This window comes from Nicotiana tabacum, chromosome 15 (genome assembly GCF_000715075.1).
Source record: "Nicotiana tabacum cultivar K326 chromosome 15, ASM71507v2, whole genome shotgun sequence".
NCBI lineage: Eukaryota > Viridiplantae > Streptophyta > Magnoliopsida > Solanales > Solanaceae > Nicotiana > Nicotiana tabacum.
Window position 1 is genome coordinate 111,399,830 of NC_134094.1, and position 24,339 is coordinate 111,424,168.

Sequence of the window (24,339 nt, forward strand, 5' to 3'; positions counted from 1 at the left end):
AGGAAAAAGGCTTTTGTACGAATTTTTTCGAATCCAAGCCTCTTAACATTGGTGGAGCTCCCGGGATTTGATCGACCCTGAAATTATATGTTTCTATTTTTTTATTGTTGGCCTCGACTCGTTTTGTGAGTTCCTCGAGCAGTTTAGTAATTTCGGGAGTAGTCCCCGATTCTTACTCGTTTGACTTCACTATGGTTGGTTCCATCCTGTGGGTGATTTCTCGAAGAGAATTGGGCTCCGGCCTGCTTTGTACCTGAGTTTGGCTCTGCAATTGAGCTATCGCTATTTGCTGGGCTTGTAATATCTCGAAGATCATCCGTAAGCTGACTCTGATCTCCTCCACGTTATGAGTGTCTCGAGCTACGAATCGAGAACCGCCCTGAATGCTTTTTTCCGGTTCAAAACGTTGGTTCGCCTCAAGATCCACTTGTGAATTGACATCTAGTGATATTTCGACTCGAGCTTCGGTCACATCATTAATTAGCCTTCCGGCCCTAGGTGTCAAGTTGTTGGTTTCATCTTGAAGGCCGACGTCGTGGTCGATAGGTAAAGCCATCAATCGAGGGTTTGCCATTGTTGATTTGAAGTTGTAAACTGGTGTGTATTGAAGATTTGTATCAAACACAACCACTATTACCCTTATCCCCACGGTGGTCGCCAAACTGTTTACCCAAAAAATCGGATATAGTTGAATTTATTAGTAGTTCTAAGGATATGTGATATAGTTTGACGTAAGTCGTACTAGAAGTGGAGATGTTTAGATTCCTGGCTATAAAAACGGGATATGAATTATTGAATGAGGAGAGTGAGTATGTTGAGTGAAACAAGCTCAAGAGATATATTCTTCAATAAATAGAAGTAGTCTTTTCTTATAATGAGTGAACTTGCCCTGTGCTTAGAGGGATTCCCCCTTTTATAGTAGAGGGATCTTACTTTATTTACAATAAAAAATATACAGTGGATAACCCATGATGAATTGTCTCTTCCTCGATTCCCGCCAACATTCTCTCCCCTAGTGCGGTTACAACGACTCTTGTCTGTGAACTCGATACTGGCTCGAGCTCGTTATTGGGTCGAGCCCTCAGCCTTGGTTCGAGTTCGACATTCAGGGTGAGTGTCAATCGATCTGTGCGTCTCCGACTACCTTCACGTTGCCTTGCGGTTCGATTTGGTCATGGGCTCGATAATGATACCGAGCCGACTCCTCGATCGGTCTTGGAGCTCGAAGCTTGTTTGTACTATTTTCGGAACTCATCTCGAAGTCTCACTTCGGTCACTTACCATTCGAACCTGATCAAACATACGAGGGCCGAAATCTATTTCGACTGTATACAATTGTCACCATCCAAAACTGAACGGTCATGACCGACACTTGGTGAGTTGATGAATTGCTTAATACTACAGTGTAGGCTATGTTTCTTTTCCCCCAAAAAAAGGAAGAAGAAAAAGAACACAGTTCTTTTTAAAAACAAAAATAACACAACTTTTCAAACAAACCACAATATATATTCTACTTTAGTAAAAAAAAAAAATTACTTGTGTACGATCAAAACCGATTGAGTCAGTCGTACGGACTGATTGAGACGGCAACACTTCGATCGAAAGGTATCTACGTAAGGTCAGGTCGAGGTCCGAAGAAAGGGCTTCAGGATTCGAGCTCCAAGTCTGATCAAGGATCAGTTCGGCATCATTATCGGGCCCATGACCAAATCAAACCATGAGGCAAAAGGTTGTCGAAAATGCACAGACCGACCAACACCCACCTCGAATATCAAGACTCCGAGTCAGGATCCAGCTCGAGTCAAGGCCAATGGCTCGACCCGATATCGAGTTCGAGTCAGTATCGAAGCTCATATTTTTTATTGTATATAAAGTAGGATCTCTCTACTATAAGGAGGGGGATGAGTTGTAAGCAGGGACACATTGTAACAAAAGATTTCTTCTTATATTGAAAGTTATCCCCTTGTGTTTATTTCATTTTATCTTATTTGTTCTTCTTGTTCACTGTTCTCATTCTCATAGTCAAAAATACATGTATTTCTATTTCTCTATACGATTTGTATCAAATTATATCGCATATCCTTAGAACCATACACAAATCTAACTCTATCCAATTTTTCGGGTAAACACTACTTTAGAAATGTTGCAAGGGATCCGAATCAAATGAATGATTCTAAATTATAACTAAAATCCAAAAGTCAGTAGAATAAATTACATAAAACGCTTTGCGTGTTGTCAACCTGAAACTTAGTTGGACCCAAATCCTCCAGAAAATATCTCAGGATATTGTCCAAAATGTCAGGTTATAATTAGCAGTATATAATAGGCGAGAATCTCGTCATTTTAGTAACTGAATTACTTGTAACAATTAAGCCCCTTTGCATGAAGTTTTATTTTTATTTTCATGATTCAAATTTCTAAATCTATAAACTTTCTTCTCCCCAAAATCCCTACCTTCGAATGAAATATTATTTTCATAAGCACCATAAAAGTTTCTTTTTTGTTCTTACACCTTTTTGTATTTCTTAGAAACCAAATAGTGGACTATATTGTGTTTCTTGTACTTGATAATTGCATTGTTAAAATATTTTGTTGAAGCTAATGTGAAGAAAAAATAAAATTAAAACATAGGTCAAAAATACATTTCATTCTTTCCAACCTAACGAAATTCTAACAAGATTTTCAGATAGCGACTTTTTCTTTTCAATTTGAAACTAACCCACCAAGCGAATTTTAGTTTAACAATGGTTAAGGGATTGTTTAGTCTAAATGAATCATGACCCTTAGATCTAAAAATGAACAGATGTCATTAAACTAGATGCGCACTGGTGGAACTAGAGGGTTACTGTACTGGAGGTGAGCCAAATCCGAAGAAACAAACCTAAAACTATACAAGTACAACAACCAATATACATCCAACACCTTACAATGTAAGACACGAAAAATTTTTTAACACTCCATTTAGATTATAATTACTCCTGAAAAATAGGGGGGGGGGAAACATATGCCAATTTGGTTCTTTTTTTTCTTCTACTTTTTCCATTTTGCTTTTATTCATCAACTCAATAAAATTACAGTTGCAAATGCTCGAAGTTATGGAATTTTCTTATCAGAGAAGTAATAATTAAATTAGTGGGAACTTAGTCTTTCAGGAGGTCCAATAAATAGCTGTGTCTCTACATCCACTGTCTCTCTCTGAAGATGTTCTTCTTGTTGTCGATCAGTAAATAAAGGCAGCGGTCGGACCTCATTCTGTAGAACAGAGAATGTCTAGCTTTTGTTACATAGTCATTGAAATAGTACACATTAAGAAAATGGAGACAAGTGATCACTAAATAGAACATTCTACAATACAAATGAAGGTGTAACTTCGTGAAGACAGAGTGTGGGATGAATAGGACCCCCACCACCCTAATTATCAGAGATTTCGAGTTCAAAATGAAAAAATTCTGACGGGGACACTACCCCTTTTAGGACCTTACCATGGCGCACATCCAAATAAATCTGGACCCCATGAGGGTACCAGACCTCGGGTAGGAAATCGAAAAAAAAAAAATGAACTAGGTTCATATGAATTTTCTTAGTTTCATGTATTAGGAAACTAATACTAAGATGTATGCATGGTTTAATCATGAACTGGGGAAAAAGAAAAGTTTAGAATAAAACTAAGGTATATGTGCTAGCTAGACTACGCACATGCTAAAAGAAGTACTATAAATACTTAGACACTATACCCTTTTTTGGTAAGTCAAGTTGAAAGCTTTCCTCCACTTGTCTTCAAATAAAATGAGATTGAGAGTCTCCTCCCCGAATTTCTAACAGTTCTAATATGAGACTTTACTGAAACTCGTGATCTTAAATAATACTATAATATTTGTGCGACTATAAAAGTTTGTCATTAAAAATCCCTAAATTTCGTGTCGAGCCAAACTATATATGTCAAACGAATTGAAACAAATGCAATATTAGATATGTAATGTATGTTAAGGGCGTTGAAATTCAAGTACTAACTCACCTCTTTCCGCAATTCTGCATTTTCCTCCATTAGGACTTTTTCCTGGGACAAGAGAATAAGGAAACTCTGAAGCAATTAGTACTTGAATGATCTCACAGTTATTTTGAACTGAATTGTTGATATGTAAATAGAATAAAATTAAACAGATTTTATGGATATAATAAAGTATGTTTTAATGCATTTACCTCGTCCTTTAGAAGAGCAATATGTTCCCTCAATAGTTGGTTCTGGAGTAAAACAGAAGAAGATGGCAAAATATTATTCAAAAGTGTCGGACAAAAGTACCGCATTTTTAAAGGATAAAATACGGGTGTGGTACAGTTTCGAGAGTCCCAGCAATATAAATAATAACCTATGTTGCACAGACTCTCCAAAATAATACCGCATCCATGTTAGATCCTTAAAAAATACATTACTTTTCGAGGATCCGAAACGCACCCGAAAATATTTTTGGAAAGTTCGAGCAATATAGATAATTACTGCAAAAGGAACAAAAATAAATACAGCAATATAATGATATATAATATTGTACCTTTCTTGCCCTAATGTTTCTTAAACTTCGGTCTAACTGTTCTTCTACCTTTTCAAGTTCATCAATGGAGCAAGAATCTAAATCTTCTCCTAAAATTCTTCTGCAATGAATAAGAAAAACTCGTCAAATTAACATTTCAGAATCATCTCTGCCAATCTGTTACGCGGTTTGCAATACAAGGATAAGGAATCTTATTGCTTAGCTTAAAATTTATGATAATGCAGCATTGGGAAGTAGTAGAAAAGAGACCTTTTAGAGTTTTCAAGAAGCTCCAGCTTCCTACTCATAGTAGCAACCTCCTCTTTCAAATGCTACAAAGATATTTAAAGAAGTAGCATTCAGTAACATTTCTATACCTAATTTTGTTTACTTTTGAGTTTTCTTCAGCAAGAGACAATAATGAAAAAGAAAATGCATCTAACAAGAAGTAGTATTACAAAGTTTCATGTGCATGTTGAAGACGTAATTAAGTAAATAAGAGTGTGCTCTTTCTAAAGCTTAAAGCGTGTAGATGAGATGGACATACACTTCAACATGATATCAGAGCAGACAAAGGTCTTGAATTTCGAGTTTCACTGTCATCCATTATCAAAAAGAATTTTCACGTGCATGACTCATAAAAATAAAATAGAATCAAGCCCTCACGTGAGAGGGCGTGTTGAACTCTCTCCAATAGCTTAAGTTTTAACATGAGATTGTGAGACACTTCAACAAAAAAACTCAATCCCAGATTCTTATATTAAGGAGTAACCATGTTAGAAATTCATTTGCTATGAGAGATAAAGATTGTCTTAATTCTGTCCAAAATTTTCCGTCCTTGTGGTATATTTGCCAGATTTTCTGTACTTGTTTTTCGAGGTTTTAAGTTCAAGTTCGTTTCAGAGATCTTTTGCTCCTATACTTAATATCTTAATGCTGTTTCCTTTTTTTTCTTTTACACTACCAGAATTTGTTGATTTTTGTCCAATTAGGGTTCCGAGATTTTTATGTTTCTTGCATATGTTCTTTCCGGCTTCTTTCTATAATTTGGTATCTCAGTATCTGCTTGAATTTGCCAATCTGGCAGCGCACTACCGCACTGATTACATTTTACAGTTTGCTGCATTTTCATGTTTGGCTACTAAAGGAAATTTTATGGTTTATATACCTCGAACAAATCCCAAAGCTAGATGACCAACAAAACAACAATATTGGTCCATACTCAATATTATCTTGCCTAACTTTGTTGACAATTTTGTTGAAAAAAAATAGGATGGGAGGTGCCTAACTTGTTGAAAAATTATAGGATTAAATTAACAACAAGTCATCTTCTTTGTAGTAGTTGGACGGCATCTTTTACTATAAATAGATGCCTATATTCTTCATTTCAATTACATCAAAATAAGAAAAAAACAATAGAAGTTAGAGAGAGTAATCCACAGATTGTAGTCTGTGAGATAAATAGTGTATGTGAGTAATATTGCAGTGAGTTGTTTTTAAATAAAGAGTATTATTTCTTTCAAAATTGTAATAGTCTCTTGACACTACTAAGTTGTAATATTATAGTGGTTATATTGCTCCGCTCGGGTATTGTATTTTACCCCATTAAAAGAGTTGATGTCGTTGTTACTCTCTTGTGTTATTATTATTTGTTGTGAATATTATTCCTCGACGGGATTATTATTTTTCCCAACACAAATAAGATGTTTAAGTACAACCATTTAATTTTTAATTGTGTGTTTAAAAGAGTTTTATAAAAATAAATTTGCGGCCAACCAGACTTCCAAATTGATGAGCAAAGCTTGCGGGTAGCAAATTTTTGTGATCAAATCTTGACGGATTGATATATTTTGTCAGATAATCCGATCACCATAACTTACTGTATGGAAGCTTCATTAACACGTTGTTGTTTCAAAATTGTTCCAAATCAACTGTAAAATGACTCCAAATTTGATATCCAATCTTCTAATTCTGGTTTCAACTATTTTCAATGGTTAAATTCAACCCAAACCTTCAGAAATTAATAGACTCACTTTGTCTTCAACAACAAGTTTTTTCCACAACAACAAAATCAAGTAATGGTGTTCTTCAATTTTCTTCCCCCAAACTAATCCAAAATCACTAGGGATACACAATATAAGATAAATGGAACATTACTCACTCAATTTCAATCATAAAATAAAAGAACGAGTTCTCAATTTTCTACAACATATATCTCTTCATTTTTCAATTTTAAGTGTGTGATCATAATTATAAGAAGAAAACGGAGAAGGAGGAGGAAGAAGGATATGAAGAAGACGGAGAAGAAAAAGGAAAAATAAGGTAAAGAAGAAGAAGAAGAAGAAGGGAGAAGGGAGAAGGGAGAAGGAGGAGAAGTTGTGGCGGAAATCTATATTTGCATAACTTTTCTTAACATGGTCAAAAGTACACCAACTCTTAAGAAGGGCATGGTGAAAATACTTGTTTTAAAAATGCTTTAAAAATTGAAAAATATATATTTTTCAATTTTTTTAGTTTTTTAAAGTATTTATTTTGTAAAAATTAAAAAAAAAATTGCAAAATATTTTTATTTTTTTAAAACTAATGCATATGTAGTCTAATGCATATGTAGTTCACTTTAAGAGAGTTTTTTTTTCCAGTTTTTATAAAAAATATTTTTTTTTAGTTTTTATAAAAACAAATACTTTAAAAAAACTGAAAAGACTTAAAAAATATATATTTTGCAAATTCTTTTTTTTTTTTTTTTTTACAAAAAATAATTCCAGTTTTTACAAAATATATGCTTTAAAAAAACTGAAAAAACTGAATTTTTAAATGGGTCATGGGGTGGGTTTTTTAAAACGGATCGGGTAAAAAAAAAGAAATGGGTCGTTTTCATCTGGTGCTGCTACGTGGCACTCCATCCAAAATAAGGGTTATATTTGTTCCAAAGTATGACGGGAAGGGTATATATAGCCCAATAGTATAACGAGGGGTATTCTTAGACCATTTTCGAAAATACAGAGATATATTTGGCCCTTTGCCGATGATTATAACATACTTCTAAAGTCACAATCCAATTCGCTTTGGCCGATCCCTTTACGCGCATATATGGCCTCTAACTTTCCTCTGAAATGTGGGATTTGCATAAGATATTCTTACAACTAACCCCACTTTCAAGTTCAACGACCTGATTATTAACGTGCAAAACCTGATTGTATACATTTTTTTTATTGATACATAGAACTTAAACTCTTGAAAAATACGTATGCAGCATAAAAACAAGGCATAACAAAAAGAATGCTAACCTCGGTAGTCTGTTCAAGTAATATTTTGTCATGTCTCAAATTCTTGTCATTCTTCTGATAACGTTCTATTGTCTTGTTAGTACTGTTAAAAGGAAAAAAATGAAAGAAACTCAGACTGTTAGTTCTCCAACATGTTACTGAATAATAATGGAACACACAATGAGGTGGTATATATGTAGTTAAATCATTAACCTAACTGTGATAGACTTTTTGAAGGGTTTGTACTAGCTCGATCGAATCCTTTGATAAGATGTATGCTTTGAATGGGAAACTGAAGATTAATTATATTGCCTTACATTCATCCAATCTACCAATTCAATGTCAAGTGTGTAATAAGGTGACCATTCTACAATATTGTCATGCTACAAACAGATATAATCATGCTTTTCCAGTCCAACTCTAAATAATAAATGAGTGAAATTACATTATTGTTCCTCAACCTTCAACTATTATGGACTCATCTTGGTAACCGGACTGAGGAGCCACTAATCACCCCACTAGTGATCTGAGTAACATGACTACAAATTACTCAAAAACTGGTACATCTTGGTGTACACCTTCCTGTTGCTCCTAGGTTGTGGTGACAATCTCTCAGCCACCTAAGTTATTACAAATCCTATATTCCATGCTAGAATTAAACACGTTAAGGAAGATGTTTACTTTGTTATGGACAAGTGGTCTCCAACGATCTTGAGGTGCGTTTACGGGTGGAACCTAAACTCATTCAACTCGCGCAACCCGTCTAAAGTTGGGCTGGTCATTGACCCACCCATTTATTGAACTCAACCCATCTTAACGCAGCCTATCTCCATCTAAAGTTGAACTGATTTTTAGCCCAAATTTATCCATGAGTAACTTTGCTAAAATATCTTAAAAATAACTTAGCTACTATGTGGAGAACACAGAGTAATGATGAAGCATCTGTTCTTTGACTGTGACTTCTCCAAAATATGCATTACAGAAGTGCTCCTGCGGATGAAGATCAAATTACAACAGCTAGATATAGAGAGTATATGGAAAAGAGCAGCGAGAAGAGAGTTAGGACCGAAAAAGGTCGGGTGTCATGCGGAAGCTAGTAAAACAACCATTGAACGACGATACATTAGACAACAAAAAAGAAATATACTAAAAGAGACACAGACATTTAATATGGCTCTATCAATTAACCTACGTCCACGGATGGAGATGAGCAATCCACTATATAAAAGAGAGTACAAAATATCGAGAGACCAACCTCACGAAGAGGCAAACACAAGTGACACACTACACTTGTCCCGTAAAGTTCTCCCTCTAAACAAAACTCTCAAACCTCATATGACTACATTGTGGATGCTACTGAATGATAAGGAAGGATCCTCAATTTATAGAAATCCAAATATTTTCTTACAAAAAAAAAAGGACTCGCCAAATATGGGAGATTTATGTTTCCTTCTAAGAATAGGAAAGCCCAATAATGGTAAACATGTTGACCTTTTTTTCAAGAGATAGGAAAACCAATATGGTAAGAAAACCAGGATAACTCTTAATAATTCTCCCTCTTGGCATGAATTTTATGACAAAACAAACTTGATCAACTTTCTTCATATAATCTTCAACAGGTTGCATCTCCAAATCTCCACCGCAAAGTTTGTCTCAATGTGCGTAGCACTCGATTCAAATTTCTCAGACATAAATCATGATTACCGTCAAATAGGTTGCAGCTCGAACTGAACCCGCCAAGATGAACATGTCTTGAACCTTGCTCTGATACCACTTGTTATGACCGAAAAAAAATAAGGTGCCATGCGAAAACTAGTAAAACAACACTTGATCGACGATACATCAGACAATAAAAGAGAAATATACTAAAAGAGACACAAACATTTAACGTGGTTCGATCGATTGACCTACGTCCCCAGATGGAAATAAGCAATCCACTATATAAAAGAGAGTACAAAATATCGAGAGAACAACCTCACCAAGAACAACACAAGTGACACACTACACTTGTACCGTAAAGTTTTTCCCCTAAACAAGACTCTCAAACCCCATATGGCTACATTGTGGATGCTGCTGAATGAGAAGGAAAGATTCTCAATTTTTAGAAGTCCAAACCTTTTCCTATAAAAAAAAAGGGACTCGCCAAATATGGGAGATTAATGTTTCCTTCTAAGAATAGGAAAGCCCAATTATGGTAAATATGTTGCCCTTTTCTTCAAGAAATAGGAAAACTAATATGGTAAGAAAACGAGGACAACTCCTAACAAAGAGAACAAGGAAATATGAGCAGGTCCATAATCTAGGCAGGAATAGCAGCACTAATCTACCACATATGATTAGCAAAAAATGATGCATTATGGAATCAAAGAGTCCGAAGGCCACAAATAATGCAACAACTGATAAAGATGGAGATAAGGTACAGAATGAGTGAACTCATGCAGAAAAAAAAGGGAAAGAAAGATAGGATTTGGATAAATCAGCTACTAGGAAGAAATGAGGTATAAGATGTCCCATAAAAAGAGGGCAGGAGGCTATAGATACTAATTTGTATTTTTATTCCTTTATTTTTTGAGTAGTTTTTTTGTAGGAGGCTGTTGTAATTGGAGTTTTTGACGGGATATTAATAAAATGTGATTCGTTCGACCAAAAAAAAGAAGAAGATCAATCCAACCTACCCATTAGACACTCCTAGGCGCGTTGCATTAGCTCAATTGACCAACTGGGTGACATATTGACAAAGATCCTATCTACTAGGATGTGTTGTCAATTTCTACGTGACAAGCGTGCAATGTTGCATCCACAACTTCACTTGTGGATGAGTGTTAGAACAGAGTCCAAGGCTTGATAGACTTCACTTCAAATATATGTGAGGTTGGTAAAATGTATTAAAGACATAATTAAATAAATAAAGTATATATTTTTAATAATTTAATCGTTTAGATTGTTTGAATTCATGCATTTCTTGGATATTTATCCTTGATTTTAGTGTTTTTTAAGAGTATCATTTTGTTATTCAATATTATCTCTTAATTTTTCAAGAAGTCTTTTAGAAATTGTGATGCATATAATTTTTTAGTTGTGGAAGCAGGGGCGGATCCACCCTTAAGGGTGGGGTGGTACGTCACCCGCTAGATTGGTAAAATTATCAAATATTTATGTAAAAATTTTCTTAAACTAGGTTAAATATTTGACCCAAATCTTAGCTCATCCTGACCCAACTCATTTCGGCCCAAATAATTTTTGGGTGGGTCATTGATATTTATTGATTCAACCCATTTTGACTTGCCCAAAATCAATCCCAACCAACCGTCCAGAATATGTGAATAACAAACAAGGGGATGTATACTACCAAGAGTGGGTATTGGTGGAGAAGAGGAGAGGGTGAAGAATGGAGATACTAGAGGGGGTATGTAATAGAGTGAATTTACCTAAACATAGGTTTATGAGTTGGTTGGCATCAGTAGCGAAGCCAAAAAATTCAATAAGGGTGTTCAAACCTTTGCCAGTGGGCTATGTAAGGGTATTCAAAGTCTATTTTTAATCAATAACAAGTAATATTTTACTTATACGGAGTATAATATTTCGACGAAGGGTGGCCAGTGACCACCCTTGATGGAACGTAGCTTCGCCCCTGGTTGGCATGCATCAAAGACTATTGGCTAGGGAGAGGCTAGCAGCAATAGGAATATGTCAAGACGAGACATGTCTACCATGTAGAGAATAACGAGAAATGATGAAGCATCTATTCTTTGATTGTGACTTCTCCAGAATATGCATCACAGAAGTGCTCCTACGGATGAAGATCAAATTACAACAGCTAGATATTGAGAGCATATGGAAAAGAGCAGTGAGAAGAGTGTTAGAACCGAAAAAAGTCAGGTGTCATGTGAAAGCTAGTAAAACAATACTTGAACGACGATATATCAGACAACAAAAGAGAAATATACTAAAAAAGATACAATTGACCTACATCCACATATGGAGATGAAAAATTCACTATTTAAAAGAGAGTACAAAATATCAAGAGTACAAAATATCGAGAGAACAATCTCACGAAGAGGCAAACACAAGTGACACACTACACTTTTCCCGTAAAGTTCTCCCACTAAACAAGACTCTTAAACCCCATATGGCTATATTGTGGATGCTGCTGAATGAGAAGGAAAGATTCTCAATTTATAAAAGGCCAAACATTTTACTACAAAAAAAGGACTCGCCAAATATGGGAGATTTATGTTTCCTTCTAAGAATAGGAAAGCCCAATTATGGTAAACATTTTGACTTTTCCTTCAAGAGATAGGAAAATCAATATGGTAAGAAAACCAGGACAACTCCTAACAATTCTCCCCCTTGGCCTGAATTTTATGACAAAACAAACTTGATCAACCTTTTTCACATAATCTTCAACATGTTGCATCTCCAAATCTCCACCGCAAAGTTTATCTCAACGTGCGTAGCACTCGGGTCAAATTTCTCAGACATAAATCATGATTACCGTCAAATAGGTTGCGACTCGAACTGAACCCGCCAAGATGAACATGTCTTAAACCTTGCTCTGATACCACTTGTTATGATCGAAAAAAGTCCGGTGTCATGCGAAAACTAGTAAAATAACACTTGATCGATGATACATCAGACAATAAAAGAGAAATATACTAAAAGAGACACAAACATTTAACGTGGTTCGATCGATTGACCTACGTCCACAGATGGAAATAAGCAATCCACTATATAAAAGAGAGTACAAAATATCGAGAGAACAACCTCACCAAGAACAACACAAGTGACACACTACACTTGTCCCGTAAAGTTTTCCCCCTAAACAAGACTCTCAAACCCCATATGGCTACATTGTGGATGCTGCTGAATAAGAAGGAAAGATTCTCAATTTTTAGAAGTCCAAACCTTTTCCTATAAAAAAAGGGACTCGCCAAATATGGAAGATTAATGTTTCCTTCTAAGAATAGGAAAGCCCAATTATGGTAAATATGTTGCCCTTTTCTTCAAGAAATAGGAAAACCAATATGGTAAGAAAACGAGGACAACTCCTAACAAAGAGAACAAGGAAAGATGAGCAGGTCCATAATCTAGGCAGGAATAGCAGCACTAATCTACCACATATGATTAGCAAAAAATGATGCATTATGGAATCAAAGAGTCCGTAGGCCACAAATAATGCAACAACTGATAAAGATGGAGATAAGGTATAGATTGAGTGAACTCATGCAGAAAAAAAAAGGGAAAGAAAGATAGGATTTGGATAAATCAGCTACTAGGAAGAAATGAGGTATAAGATGTCCCACAAAAAGAGGGCAGGATGCTATAGATACTAATTTGTATTTTTATTCCTTTATTTTTTGAGTAGTTTTTTTGTAGGAGGCTGTTGTAATTGGAGTTTTTGACGGGATATTAATAAAATGTGATTCGTTCGACCAAAAAAAAGAAGAAGATCAATCCAACCTACCCATTAGACACTCCTAGGCGCGTTGCATTAGCTCAATTAACCAACTGGGTGACATATTGACAAAGATTTTATCTACTTGGATGTGTTGTCAATTTCTACGTGACAAGCGTGCAATGTTGCATCCACAACTTCACTTGTGGATGAGTGTTAGAACAGAGTCCAAGGCTTGATAGACTTCACTTCAATATATGTGAGGTTGGTAAAATATGTTAAAGACATAATTAAATAAATAAAGTATATATTTTTAATAATTTAATCGTTTAGATTGTTTGAATTCATGCATTTCTTGGATATTTATCCTTGATTTTAGTGTTTTTTAAGAGTATCATTTTGTTATTCAATATTATCTCTTAATTTTTCAAGAAGTCTTTTAGAAATTGTGATGCATATAATTTTTTAGTTGTGGAAGCAGGGGCGGATCCACCCTTAAGGGTGGGGTGGTACGTCACCCGCTAGATTGGTAAAATTATCAAATATTTATGTAAAAATTTTCTTAAACTAGGTTAAATATTTGACCCAAATCTTAGCTCATCCTGACCCAACTCATTTCGGCCCAAATAATTTTTGGGTGGGTCATTGATATTTATTGATTCAACCCATTTTGACTTGCCCAAAATCAATCCCAACCAACCGTCCAGAATATGTGAATAACAAACAAGGGGATGTATACTACCAAGAGTGGGTATTAGTGGAGAAGAGGAGAGGGTGAAGAATGGAGATACTGGAGGGGGTATGTAATAGAGTGAATTTACCTAAACATAGGTTTATGAGTTGGTTAGCATCAGTAGCGAAGCCAAAAAATTCAATAAGGGTGTTCAAACCTTTGCCAGTGGGCTATGTAAGGGTATTCAAAGTCTATTTTTAATCAATAACAAGTAATATTTTACTTATACGGAGTATAATATTTCGACGAAGGGTGGCCAGTGACCACCCTTGATGGAACGTAGCTTCGCCCCTGGTTGGCATGCATCAAAGACTATTGGCTAGGGAGAGGCTAGCAGCAATAGGAATATGTCAAGACGAGACATGTCTACCATGTAGAGAATAACGAGAAATGATGAAGCATCTATTCTTTGATTGTGACTTCTCCAGAATATGCATCACAGAAGTGCTCTTACGGATGAAGATCAAATTACAACAGCTAGATATTGAGAGCATATGGAAAAGAGCAGCGAGAAGAGTGTTAGAACCGAAAAAAGTCAGGTGTCATGTGAAAGCTAGTAAAACAATACTTGAACGACGATATATCAGACAACAAAAGAGAAATATACTAAAAAAGATACAATTGACCTACATCCACATATGGAGATGAAAAATTCACTATTTAAAAGAGAGTACAAAATATCAAGAGTACAAAATATCGAGAGAACAATCTCACGAAGAGGCAAACACAAGTGACACACTACACTTTTTCCGTAAAGTTCTCCCACTAAACAAGACTCTTAAACCCCATATGGCTACATTGTGGATGCTGCTGAATAAGAAGGAAAGATTCTCAATTTATAAAAGGCCAAACATTTTACTACAAAAAAAGGACTCGCCAAATATGGGAGATTTATGTTTCCTTCTAAGAATAGGAAAGCCCAATTATGGTAAACATTTTGACCTTTCCTTCAAGAGATAGGAAAATCAATATGGTAAGAAAACCAGGACAACTCCTAACAATTCTCCCCCTTGGCCTGAATTTTATGACAAAACAAACTTGATCAACCTTTTTCACATAATCTTCAACATGTTGCATCTCCAAATCTCCACCGCAAAGTTTGTCTCAACGTGCGTAGCACTCGGGTCAAATTTCTCATACATAAATCATGATTACCGTCAAATAGGTTGCGGCTCGAACTGAACCCGCCAAGATGAACATGTCTTAAACCTTGCTCTGATACCACTTGTTATGATTGAAAAAAGTCTGGTGTCATGCGAAAACTAGTAAAATAACACTTGATCGATGATACATCAGACAATAAAAGAGAAATATACTAAAAGAGACACAAACATTTAACGTGGTTCGATCGATTGACCTACGTCCACAGATGAAAATAAGCAATCCACTATATAAAAGAGAGTACAAAATATCGAGAGAACAACCTCACCAAGAACAACACAAGTGACACACTACACTTGTCCCGTAAAGTTTTCCCCCTAAACAAGACTCTCAAACCCCATATGACTACATTGTGGATGCTGCTGAATGAGAAGAAAAGATTCTCAATTTTTAGAAGTCCAAACCTTTTCCTATAAAAAAAGGGACTCGCCAAATATGGGAGATTAATATTTTCTTCTAAGAATAGGAAAGCCCAATTATGATAAACATGTTACCCTTTTCTTCAAGAAATAGAAAAACCAATATGGTAAGAAAACGAGGACAACTCCTAACAAAGAGAACAAGGAAAGATGAGCAGGTCCATAATCTAGGCAGGAATAGCAGCACTAATCTACCACATATGATTAGCAAAAAATGATGCATTATGGAATCAAAGAGTCCGAAGGCCACATATAATGCAACAACTGATAAAGATGGAGATAAGGTACAGAATGAGTGAACTCATGCAGAAAAAAAAGGGAAAGAAAGATAGAATTTGGATAAATCAGCTACTAGGAAGAAATGAGGTATAAGATGTCCCACAAAAAGAGGGCAGGAGGCTATAGATACTAATTTGTATTTTTATTCCTTTATTTTTTGAGCAGTTTTTTTGTAGGAGGCTGTTGTAATTGGAGTTTTTGACGGGATATTAATAAAATGTGATTCGTTCGACCAAAAAAAAGAAGAAGATCAATCCAACCTACCCATTAGACACTCCTAGGCGCGTTGCATTAGCTCAATTGACCAACTGGGTGACATATTGACAAATATCCTATCTACTAGGATGTGTTGTCAATTTTTACTTGACAAGCTTGCAATGTTGCAACCACAACTTCACTTGTGGATGAGTGTTAGAATAGAGTCTAAGTCTTGATAGACTTCACTTCAAATATATGTGAGGTTGGTAAAATGTATTAAAGACATAATTAAGTAAATTAAGTATATGTTTTTAATAATTTAATCGTTTAGGTTGTTTGAATTAATGCATTTCTTGGATATTTATCCTTGATTTTAGTGTTTTTTAAAAGTATCATTTAGTTATTCAATATTATCTCTTAATTTTTCAAGAAGTCTTTTAAAAATTTGTGATGCATATAGTTTTTTAGTTGTGGAAGCAGGGGCGGATCCACCCTTTAGGGTGGGGGTGGTACGTCACCCGCTAGATTGGTAAAATTATCATATATTTATGTAAAAAACTTCTTAAACTAGGTTAAATATTTGATCTTGTCACCCTCAATCGCAAACTAGACAAAGGTGCCATGGCTGGTAGACCTTTGTGAAAGCGTTTCTCGTGTGCAAAATTCAAGTTCGAATTTATCTTGAACCTTGCCTAACATTCCTTTTTTGTTGTGCTTTTTATTTCATTTGTCCTAGTCATTTTTCTTTTTGGCTACCTCCCAATTTCCTATTTGTCGTTTATTATTTTTTTTATATGTTTTCCTCTATTCTATTATTTTATCTCTAATCTTTAGCAAAGACACTCAAAAAAGAGCCTCCTATATTTAAAATACCGTAAAATAACAATTTCTCTTAATTCAAATCTTTTAATTTTTTTTTTTTTGCAAAATCAAAAAACTTGGGTCTTGATAGAATTTTTTGATTGAGATCAAATTTAATTTTTATAATTTAGTTTTTTATTATAACATAAAAATTTGTGTTATTCTATGATTGTTAAATATAATTTAACTGTCTTTACTATTAAATTATGATGAATATTTCGCAAGTATTACTTAGAAAAACATGAGATTTTTTATTTTAACTTTTGGGATCTTATAGTTTATCTAATTCTACATTTACTTATGGTGTATAATTTATCTATTGAAAATATTTTTTTATTTTTCTTATTCTCATTGGTGGAATTCCCTTATTAAATATGATATTTTACTTGTGCAAATTTACTTTTAGCATACAAAAAAAGATGTAGTTTCCTAGTAAAAAATATTGATTTTACTTGTATTGTTAATAATAAAGGTGTGATTCCTTCTTTAAAATGTTAATTATATTTGCTTCTTGATGTCTGAGATGTAATTTTTGTACAACGTAATAACAACAACATACCCAGTGAAATCTCACAAGTATATTCTGGGAAAGAGATGTAATTTTCTAATTTTAAATAAAAATGCCTATTAATTGCCGGAATAAACTAAAAAATAATTAAATGGGACAAGCGTTTCGAACAAACTCTATATTAGTTATTTTAAGGTGTACATTAGAAATAATTGTGGCACCCGCCACCTTCAAATCCTAAATCCGCCTCAAGTGGTCTGGAGTAGCCAAACACATCTTGAGCATTCTCTATAAGAAAAAAATATTTTTTCCTTTCTTTCCTCCAAATTGGTATATATCAACAACAATTTTCGGTCTTACTCTGGGGTTAGGTGAAGAAAAATCATGACATCAAACACAAAAGAAGGTGTTGATTCTTCATTTGTTCTTACTACCATTTTTGATAGAAATGACTTTGAATATTGGAAGATTAGAATGAGAACGTAAATCTGAGAGCTATGCTAGTGGAATATTATTGCAAATGACTATAAAGAGCCAGAAGAAGAAGGTGCTCTTTCAGGAGCAGAGATAAAATATCCAAATATGCAAAAGCCTTGAACAAAATTCAAATGAGAGTCTCAAGAATATTTTTTTTGCAAAATTTGCTACATGTGATACTGCAAAGCAAGCTTGGATTCTCTTTAAGCTGAGGTATATGGTGATGAAAATGTACACACTATCAATCTTCAAACTTTTACAAGAGAGTTTCAGAATTCGAAGATGATAAATCTGAAAAAATAGATGAAAGTTTGCACACGAGTCATGAATATTATTAATAAAATGAGAAACCATGATGAAAAAATTTCTGACCAACAAGTTATAAAAAAAATTCTAATTAATGTTTATCGAAATATATGAGTATATTGTTGCTATCACTAAGAAGATGAAAGATCTTTTTAAGTTTTTCATAAAAGATCGCTAGTTGATCGTTTCGTGCACATGAGAAGCAGAGAATTTTATTTGTGGGAATCAACCCGAAGAAACCATTTTCTAGTCTAGAACCAATAAAAATTCTCAAATAATCAACAAAGAAGAAGTAGGATCCAAAAAGAAGCAGGATTGTCATTGGTCCACCAAGGATGAAGAAATAAGTGAGAAAACCACTAATTTTATTTTGTAAAATTTGCAAAAAGACTAACCATAATGCAGAAAAATATTGGCACAACGACAAACCCCAACATAATTATTATAATGAGTTTGCCCATATTGAGAATGCTTGTAGACACAAGCAAGGAGAGCAAGCCAACTTTTGTGGGAAAAAGAGGAAGAAAAAGAAGGAAGTTTTTTCTACTCTTGTCAATTATGATGCAATGATGCTTCATAAAAAAGTAATGAATGGTATGTTGACACAGCTGTTATAATCATATGTGTGGAGATGTAAAGGCTTTTATCTCAATTAATCCAAACATCACCTTTAACGTGAGAATGAAAAATGAAGCCTTAGTTGACGCTCAAGATAAATGTATCATTTCGATCAACTAAAAAATAACTGGTAAGCATATTCATGATGTTCTTTATGTTCCTAACTTATAACAAAGTTTGCTTATTGTTGGCCAGCTTATGGAATATGGTTATTCTCTTGTTTAGGAATAATCATTATAGAATTTATGATAAAAATGAGCTAAATCAAGTCATTGTTGAAGTAAAGATGGTAAATAGAAACTTTCCTTTATAAAATTATTACAATGCATTCAAAAATGAAGTTGTGATGACTAATGGATTTGGCACGAAAGATTTTTTCATTTGAATTCTCATGGGTTGAAGCTTCTCAAACCAAAAGACATAGTGCAAAGCCTTTCTAAAATACACACTAATGGATCCATATGAAAGTTGTATTATATATGTGAAAGCAACATAGAAAGCCTTTTCCAAAAAGTAAGTCTTGGAATTAATCCAACGAAGACTTCATATTTGGGAATCCAAAGGTACGTTCTAAGTTTTTTTTGATGATGTTTCAACAATGACTTGAGTTTATGTCTTGAAAGAAAATGAGAAATACTTGCTACTTTCAAGAGATTTAAAAGTTTTGTTGAGAAGCAAAAGGGTTATAACATATAAGCTATGCATAATGATAGTTTGAAGGTAAATACACAAGTAGAGAATTTAAAGAATATTTCAAAAATAAAGGCATTGGGAAGCAACTTATAAAATAATGTATCTGTAAAGAAGAACTAAACTATTTTTGAAATGGCTAGAACAATGATAAATGAGAACTGACTACTATTTTTTTTTTTGGAAGAGCAGTACATACAACAATGTACATTCTCAATAGGTACCCGTCAAAGGCTTGAATGAGCAGACACCAGTTTGAATCTTGGAGGGAATAAAAACTTCTGTAAGTCATTTGAATATTTATGGGTATGAGTGTATTTGTTATTACTCATATACCCGTTGAAAAGAACAAAACTAGATGAAAGGAACCAAAAATATATCTTTCTTGGTTATAGTGATGTGTGAGCAAAAGCTACAACCTTCTCAATATGAGAACTAACAAACTTGTTATTAACCGAGATATCATTTTTTATGAAATGTTGGAATTTTCAAGAGAAAATAGCAGGAATAAGTAAAAGGGAAAACGATTATTGGCTTAAAGTTCTGATACAACATGTCGCTTCAAGTATCACTTTGGCTAATTCTTGCACCTCTTTGGTTATTATTTTCTGGTACTTTTTCAGTTGTTTTGAGAATTAGACATCCTCTATAAATGGGGAACACTCCTTGGCATGATATATACAGATATATATCTCAAGTACCAACATTCTTCCTTAAGAAAAATTGCATAAGTTTGGTAACTGCAGTACTGATACTTGTGTGTTTGGAGATATGATTTATTATTTCTTGGCTTTACTTCATTCTATCCCGAGATGGTATTTGTAAGGGACAAATAATTCTCTTTGGAAAGTGATCCTAACAAGGTATACGACTTGAAGTATATCCAGATTTTTCACCACAAACACACTGATTTCTAACAATCAAAGAGAATTATCATCATGTCTTATGTGAAAGATCTCGCCACCAACTTTTCCAAACTTGACATGTTTGGTGGAGTTGATTTCGGCCATTGGCAAAAGAAAATGCACTTCCTCCTGAAAACACTAAAGGTTGTGTATGTGATTTCCGCCACTCGTCCACTAGACGCCAATGAAGGTGATCGAAGAGGAACCATTGGAAAGCACAAGAGCAAGGATGAAATGGGACAGTGATGACTACATGTGCCGAGGCCATATATTGAATGGAATTTCGGATGCTTTATTCGATATTTATCAACATGTGGAGACCGCTAAGGAACTGTGGGATGCTCTGGAGAACAAGTTCATGTCTAAAGATGCATCTAGTAAGAAATTCCTTGTCTCACAATTTAATAATTATAAGATGGTAGAACAAGAGTTCCGCATGTAGGATGAATCCAAGGAGCCTAACACTCAAGATGGCAAGATTAATGTTGTTGAACATGGGAAGTCCTCCAAACCACACAAATGAAAATATAACGATAAGAAGAGGCCTTATGATGATGGAAAAAAAGAATAAGGGGTTCCAGGGTATGTGCTATGAATGCAACAAACCGGGCCACAAGAAGAAAGATTGCTCTATCTGGAAAAGAAAGAAGAGTCGAGGAAACCAAGGGGCATCAATGGACAATTTTGTATCCATGATCTCTGAAATCAATGTTATTGAAAATGACAATTCTAGGTAGATAAACACATGTGCTACAAAGCATGTGTGCAATGATCGTTCTTTCTTCAAGTCACTCATATCAGTTGATGATGGGACCGTCCTCTACATGGGGAACTACAAACCATGCTTATTTGAACAAGCATGGTTTCAAACAAGTATTTGAAACCAATAAGTTTATATTGTCTAAGGGTGGTGTATTTGTTGGGCAGGGGTATTATGCCAATGGCATGTTTAAGTTAAATGTAATTATCAATAATGACAATGCAATAAATGATGAAGTTTCTATTTACATGCTTGACTCTAATTTTTCGTTGTGGCATTCACGTTTGGGACATGTTGATTTTCATATAACGAGGGATATGTCTAATGTGGTTTGATACCAATGATGATTGTCGATAGTGGAAAATGTAAAACTTGCATATTAATAAAGATCACAAGGAAATCTTTTCCAAGTATCCAGAGAAGTACTAAGTTGCTTGAATTAATTCATAGTGACTTGAGTGATTTTCATACTACTCCTACAATTGGAGGAAAGAAATATTTTATTACATTCATTGATGACTACTCTAGATTTTGCAAAGTTTATCTTGTAAATTCTGAAGATGAAGCATTCGAAAAATTCAAAATTTACAAGAGCGAGGTTGAATTGCAATTTGAATCTTTCGTTAAGTGTCTAAGACCCGATAGGGGAAGAGAATATTATAATTTCACATTTTTCAAAAGAACTGGTATTGTACATCAAGTAACTGCACCATATACACCACAGCAAAATGGTGTAGCTGAACGGAAAAATCGAGTCTTAACGGAAATGGTTTATTCTTTATTATCTACCTTAGGATTAAGTCAGGGATATTGGGGTGAAGCTATGTTAACAGCTAGTTATACTCTTAATAGGGTTTCTAATAAAAGGAATCCAACAACCCCATATGAACTTTTGAACAAATACAACCAAATTTGAGTCATCTCAAAGTTTGGGGATGTAGGGTTTAAAGTCCCGGAACCGAAAAGGAAAAAGTTGGGTGAAAGAGAAATTGAATGTATATATTATTATCAAAGCCTATAGATTTTGCCATTGAACCAAATGATTCATACTCAGTTAATACCTTCATTGAATCAAGAGATGCAATTTTTTATGAAACTAGATTTGTATCAATTCCTATACCAAAATATATTATTTCAGGTGATCCAAGTTCTTCTATTTCACAATCATCAATCTCTCAAAATGGTGGAAATCAAGATGACATTGTTGAATAAGAAGGAGTAAGAGAGTTAGAAAAGAAAAGACATATGGAGATGACTTCCACATCTATTTAATAGAAGGTTCAATTAATAAAACTGGAAATAAAATTCCTTATTGTTATAATGAAAATGATCCCACTACTTTTAGTGAGGCCATGCAATCTCCTGATGCACCGTTATGGAAGGAGGCTATCTAAGATGAGATAGATTCCATTATGGAAAATAATACTTGGATCCTAACAGATCTTCCACCCGGTTGCAAACCCATAGATGGTAAATGATGTTGAAATTGTCAAAAGTCCCACATCGGTGGATGACAATTTTGAATGGGAATTTCACCCTATAAAAGGAGGCCTAATGTTTAGGATTTAAACACACCTCTCATTTGCCTTTTTTATCTTCTTAAGGTATTTGTATCTTCTCTCTTTAGTATTATTTCACTTATAATTTTGGAGTAGAATAAAATATTGATTGTATCCGAGGAAGTAGGTAAAATTGGTCGAACCTCGTAAATTCTGGTATTCTTTTATTGTTGTCTTATTGTCTTATTTATTATTTTTTGGTTGTCATAATTTTTGGTATAGTAGTTGTGACTCATTCACACTATATACATTTGGCTTCCGCAATAATTGGTATCAGAGCCAGATTACTGTCTAAGTATGCTCTGTGATTGCAGCATAGACTGATCTTCCACATCAGAAAAGATCTATCTTGGTAACTGAGTCAAGGTTCTGTCTGAGTATGCTCTGTGGTTGCAGCTTAATCTGATCTTCCACACCAGAAAGGAAATAATCTTGATTTGTGTCGTCAGCTACTACATAATATTTGTGTCAAAATGGAAGACAATAAACAAGAAGAATCTACATCAAGTGTCAATAATACGTCATCGTTGGCATCTTCGCTTATGACAAGAATTGTGTCAAATGCGAAATTTGCGGTAGAAATTTTTGACGGGTCAGGATATTTTGGGATGTGGCAAGGCGAGGTTCTAGATGTTCTTTTTCAACAAGGGCTAGATCTTTCCATTGAAGAAAAGAAGCCAGATATTATTGGAGAAGATGATTGAAAAATTATCAATTGTGTTGCTTGCGGTACCATTCGATCCTACCTTGCTAGAGAGTAGAAATATCCATACACAAAGGAAACTTCTGCAAGTAAATTATAGAAAGCACTGGAGGATAAATTTTTGAAGAAAAACAGTCAAAATAAATTGTACATGAAGAAGAGACTGTTTCGCTTTACCTATGTTCCTGGTACCACAATAAATGAACATATCACCAGTTTCAATAAGTTGGTCACAGATTTGCAAAATATGGATGCAACTTTTGATGATGGTGACTTGGCATTGATGTTGTTGGGTTCACTTCCTAATGAGTACGAGCACCTTAAAACTACTCTACTCCATGGAAATGACGAAATTTCTCTCAGAGAATTTTGTTCGGCTTTGTACAGCTATGAACAAAGAACGGGAGAAAAACAGAAAGGCGGAGAAGGAGAAGCACTAATTGTGAGGGGTCGTCCTCAAAATCAAACGAGGACTAAGAAGGAAAGATCCAAGTCGAGATCTAGACCCAGCAAAGATGAATATGCCTTTTGTCGAGAAAAGGGGCACTGGAAGAAAGACTGTCCGAAGTTGAAGAATAAGGCCAGACATAACAATGGAAAGGCCATTATGGATTCAAATGTAGCTGATTATGATGATTCAGACTTCTCATTAGTTACAACAGAGTTATCAACATCATCAGACATATGGTTGATGGACTCAGCTTGTAGCTATCATATGTGTCCCAACAAGAACTGGTTCATGAATTTTCAAGAAGGAGAATATGGAGTCATCCACACAGCGGATAACAGCCCTCTTACCTCATATGGCATTGGTTCAATAAGATTAAGGAGCCATGATGGAATGATCAGAACATTAACAGATGTTCGATATGTACCGGGTTTGAAAAAGAATCTCATCTCTGTGGGAGCCCTAGAATCAAAAGGGTTCAAAATCATTGCAGAAAATGGAGTGATGAGAATATGCTCTGGTGCACT

General features: G+C 34.6%; 1 protein-coding gene across 1 annotated transcript in view; it reads right to left on the reverse strand.

Moving 5' to 3' along the window:
• Nucleotides 1–2,961: 2,961 nt before the first annotated feature.
• LOC107816198 (MADS-box protein SOC1-like) overlaps nt 2,962–24,339 on the reverse strand; it is a 35,839-nt gene continuing 14,461 nt past the window's right edge. Inside the window, exons 2-7 of the mRNA XM_075231116.1 lie at nt 7,814–7,895; nt 4,797–4,858; nt 4,548–4,647; nt 4,201–4,242; nt 4,016–4,057; nt 2,962–3,252 (exon numbers count right to left, since the gene is read on the reverse strand). Coding sequence (XP_075087217.1) covers nt 3,130–3,252; nt 4,016–4,057; nt 4,201–4,242; nt 4,548–4,647; nt 4,797–4,858; nt 7,814–7,895 — 451 coding nt within the window. The 3' untranslated portion in view covers nt 2,962–3,129. The remainder of the gene's footprint in view (nt 3,253–4,015; nt 4,058–4,200; nt 4,243–4,547; nt 4,648–4,796; nt 4,859–7,813; nt 7,896–24,339) is intronic.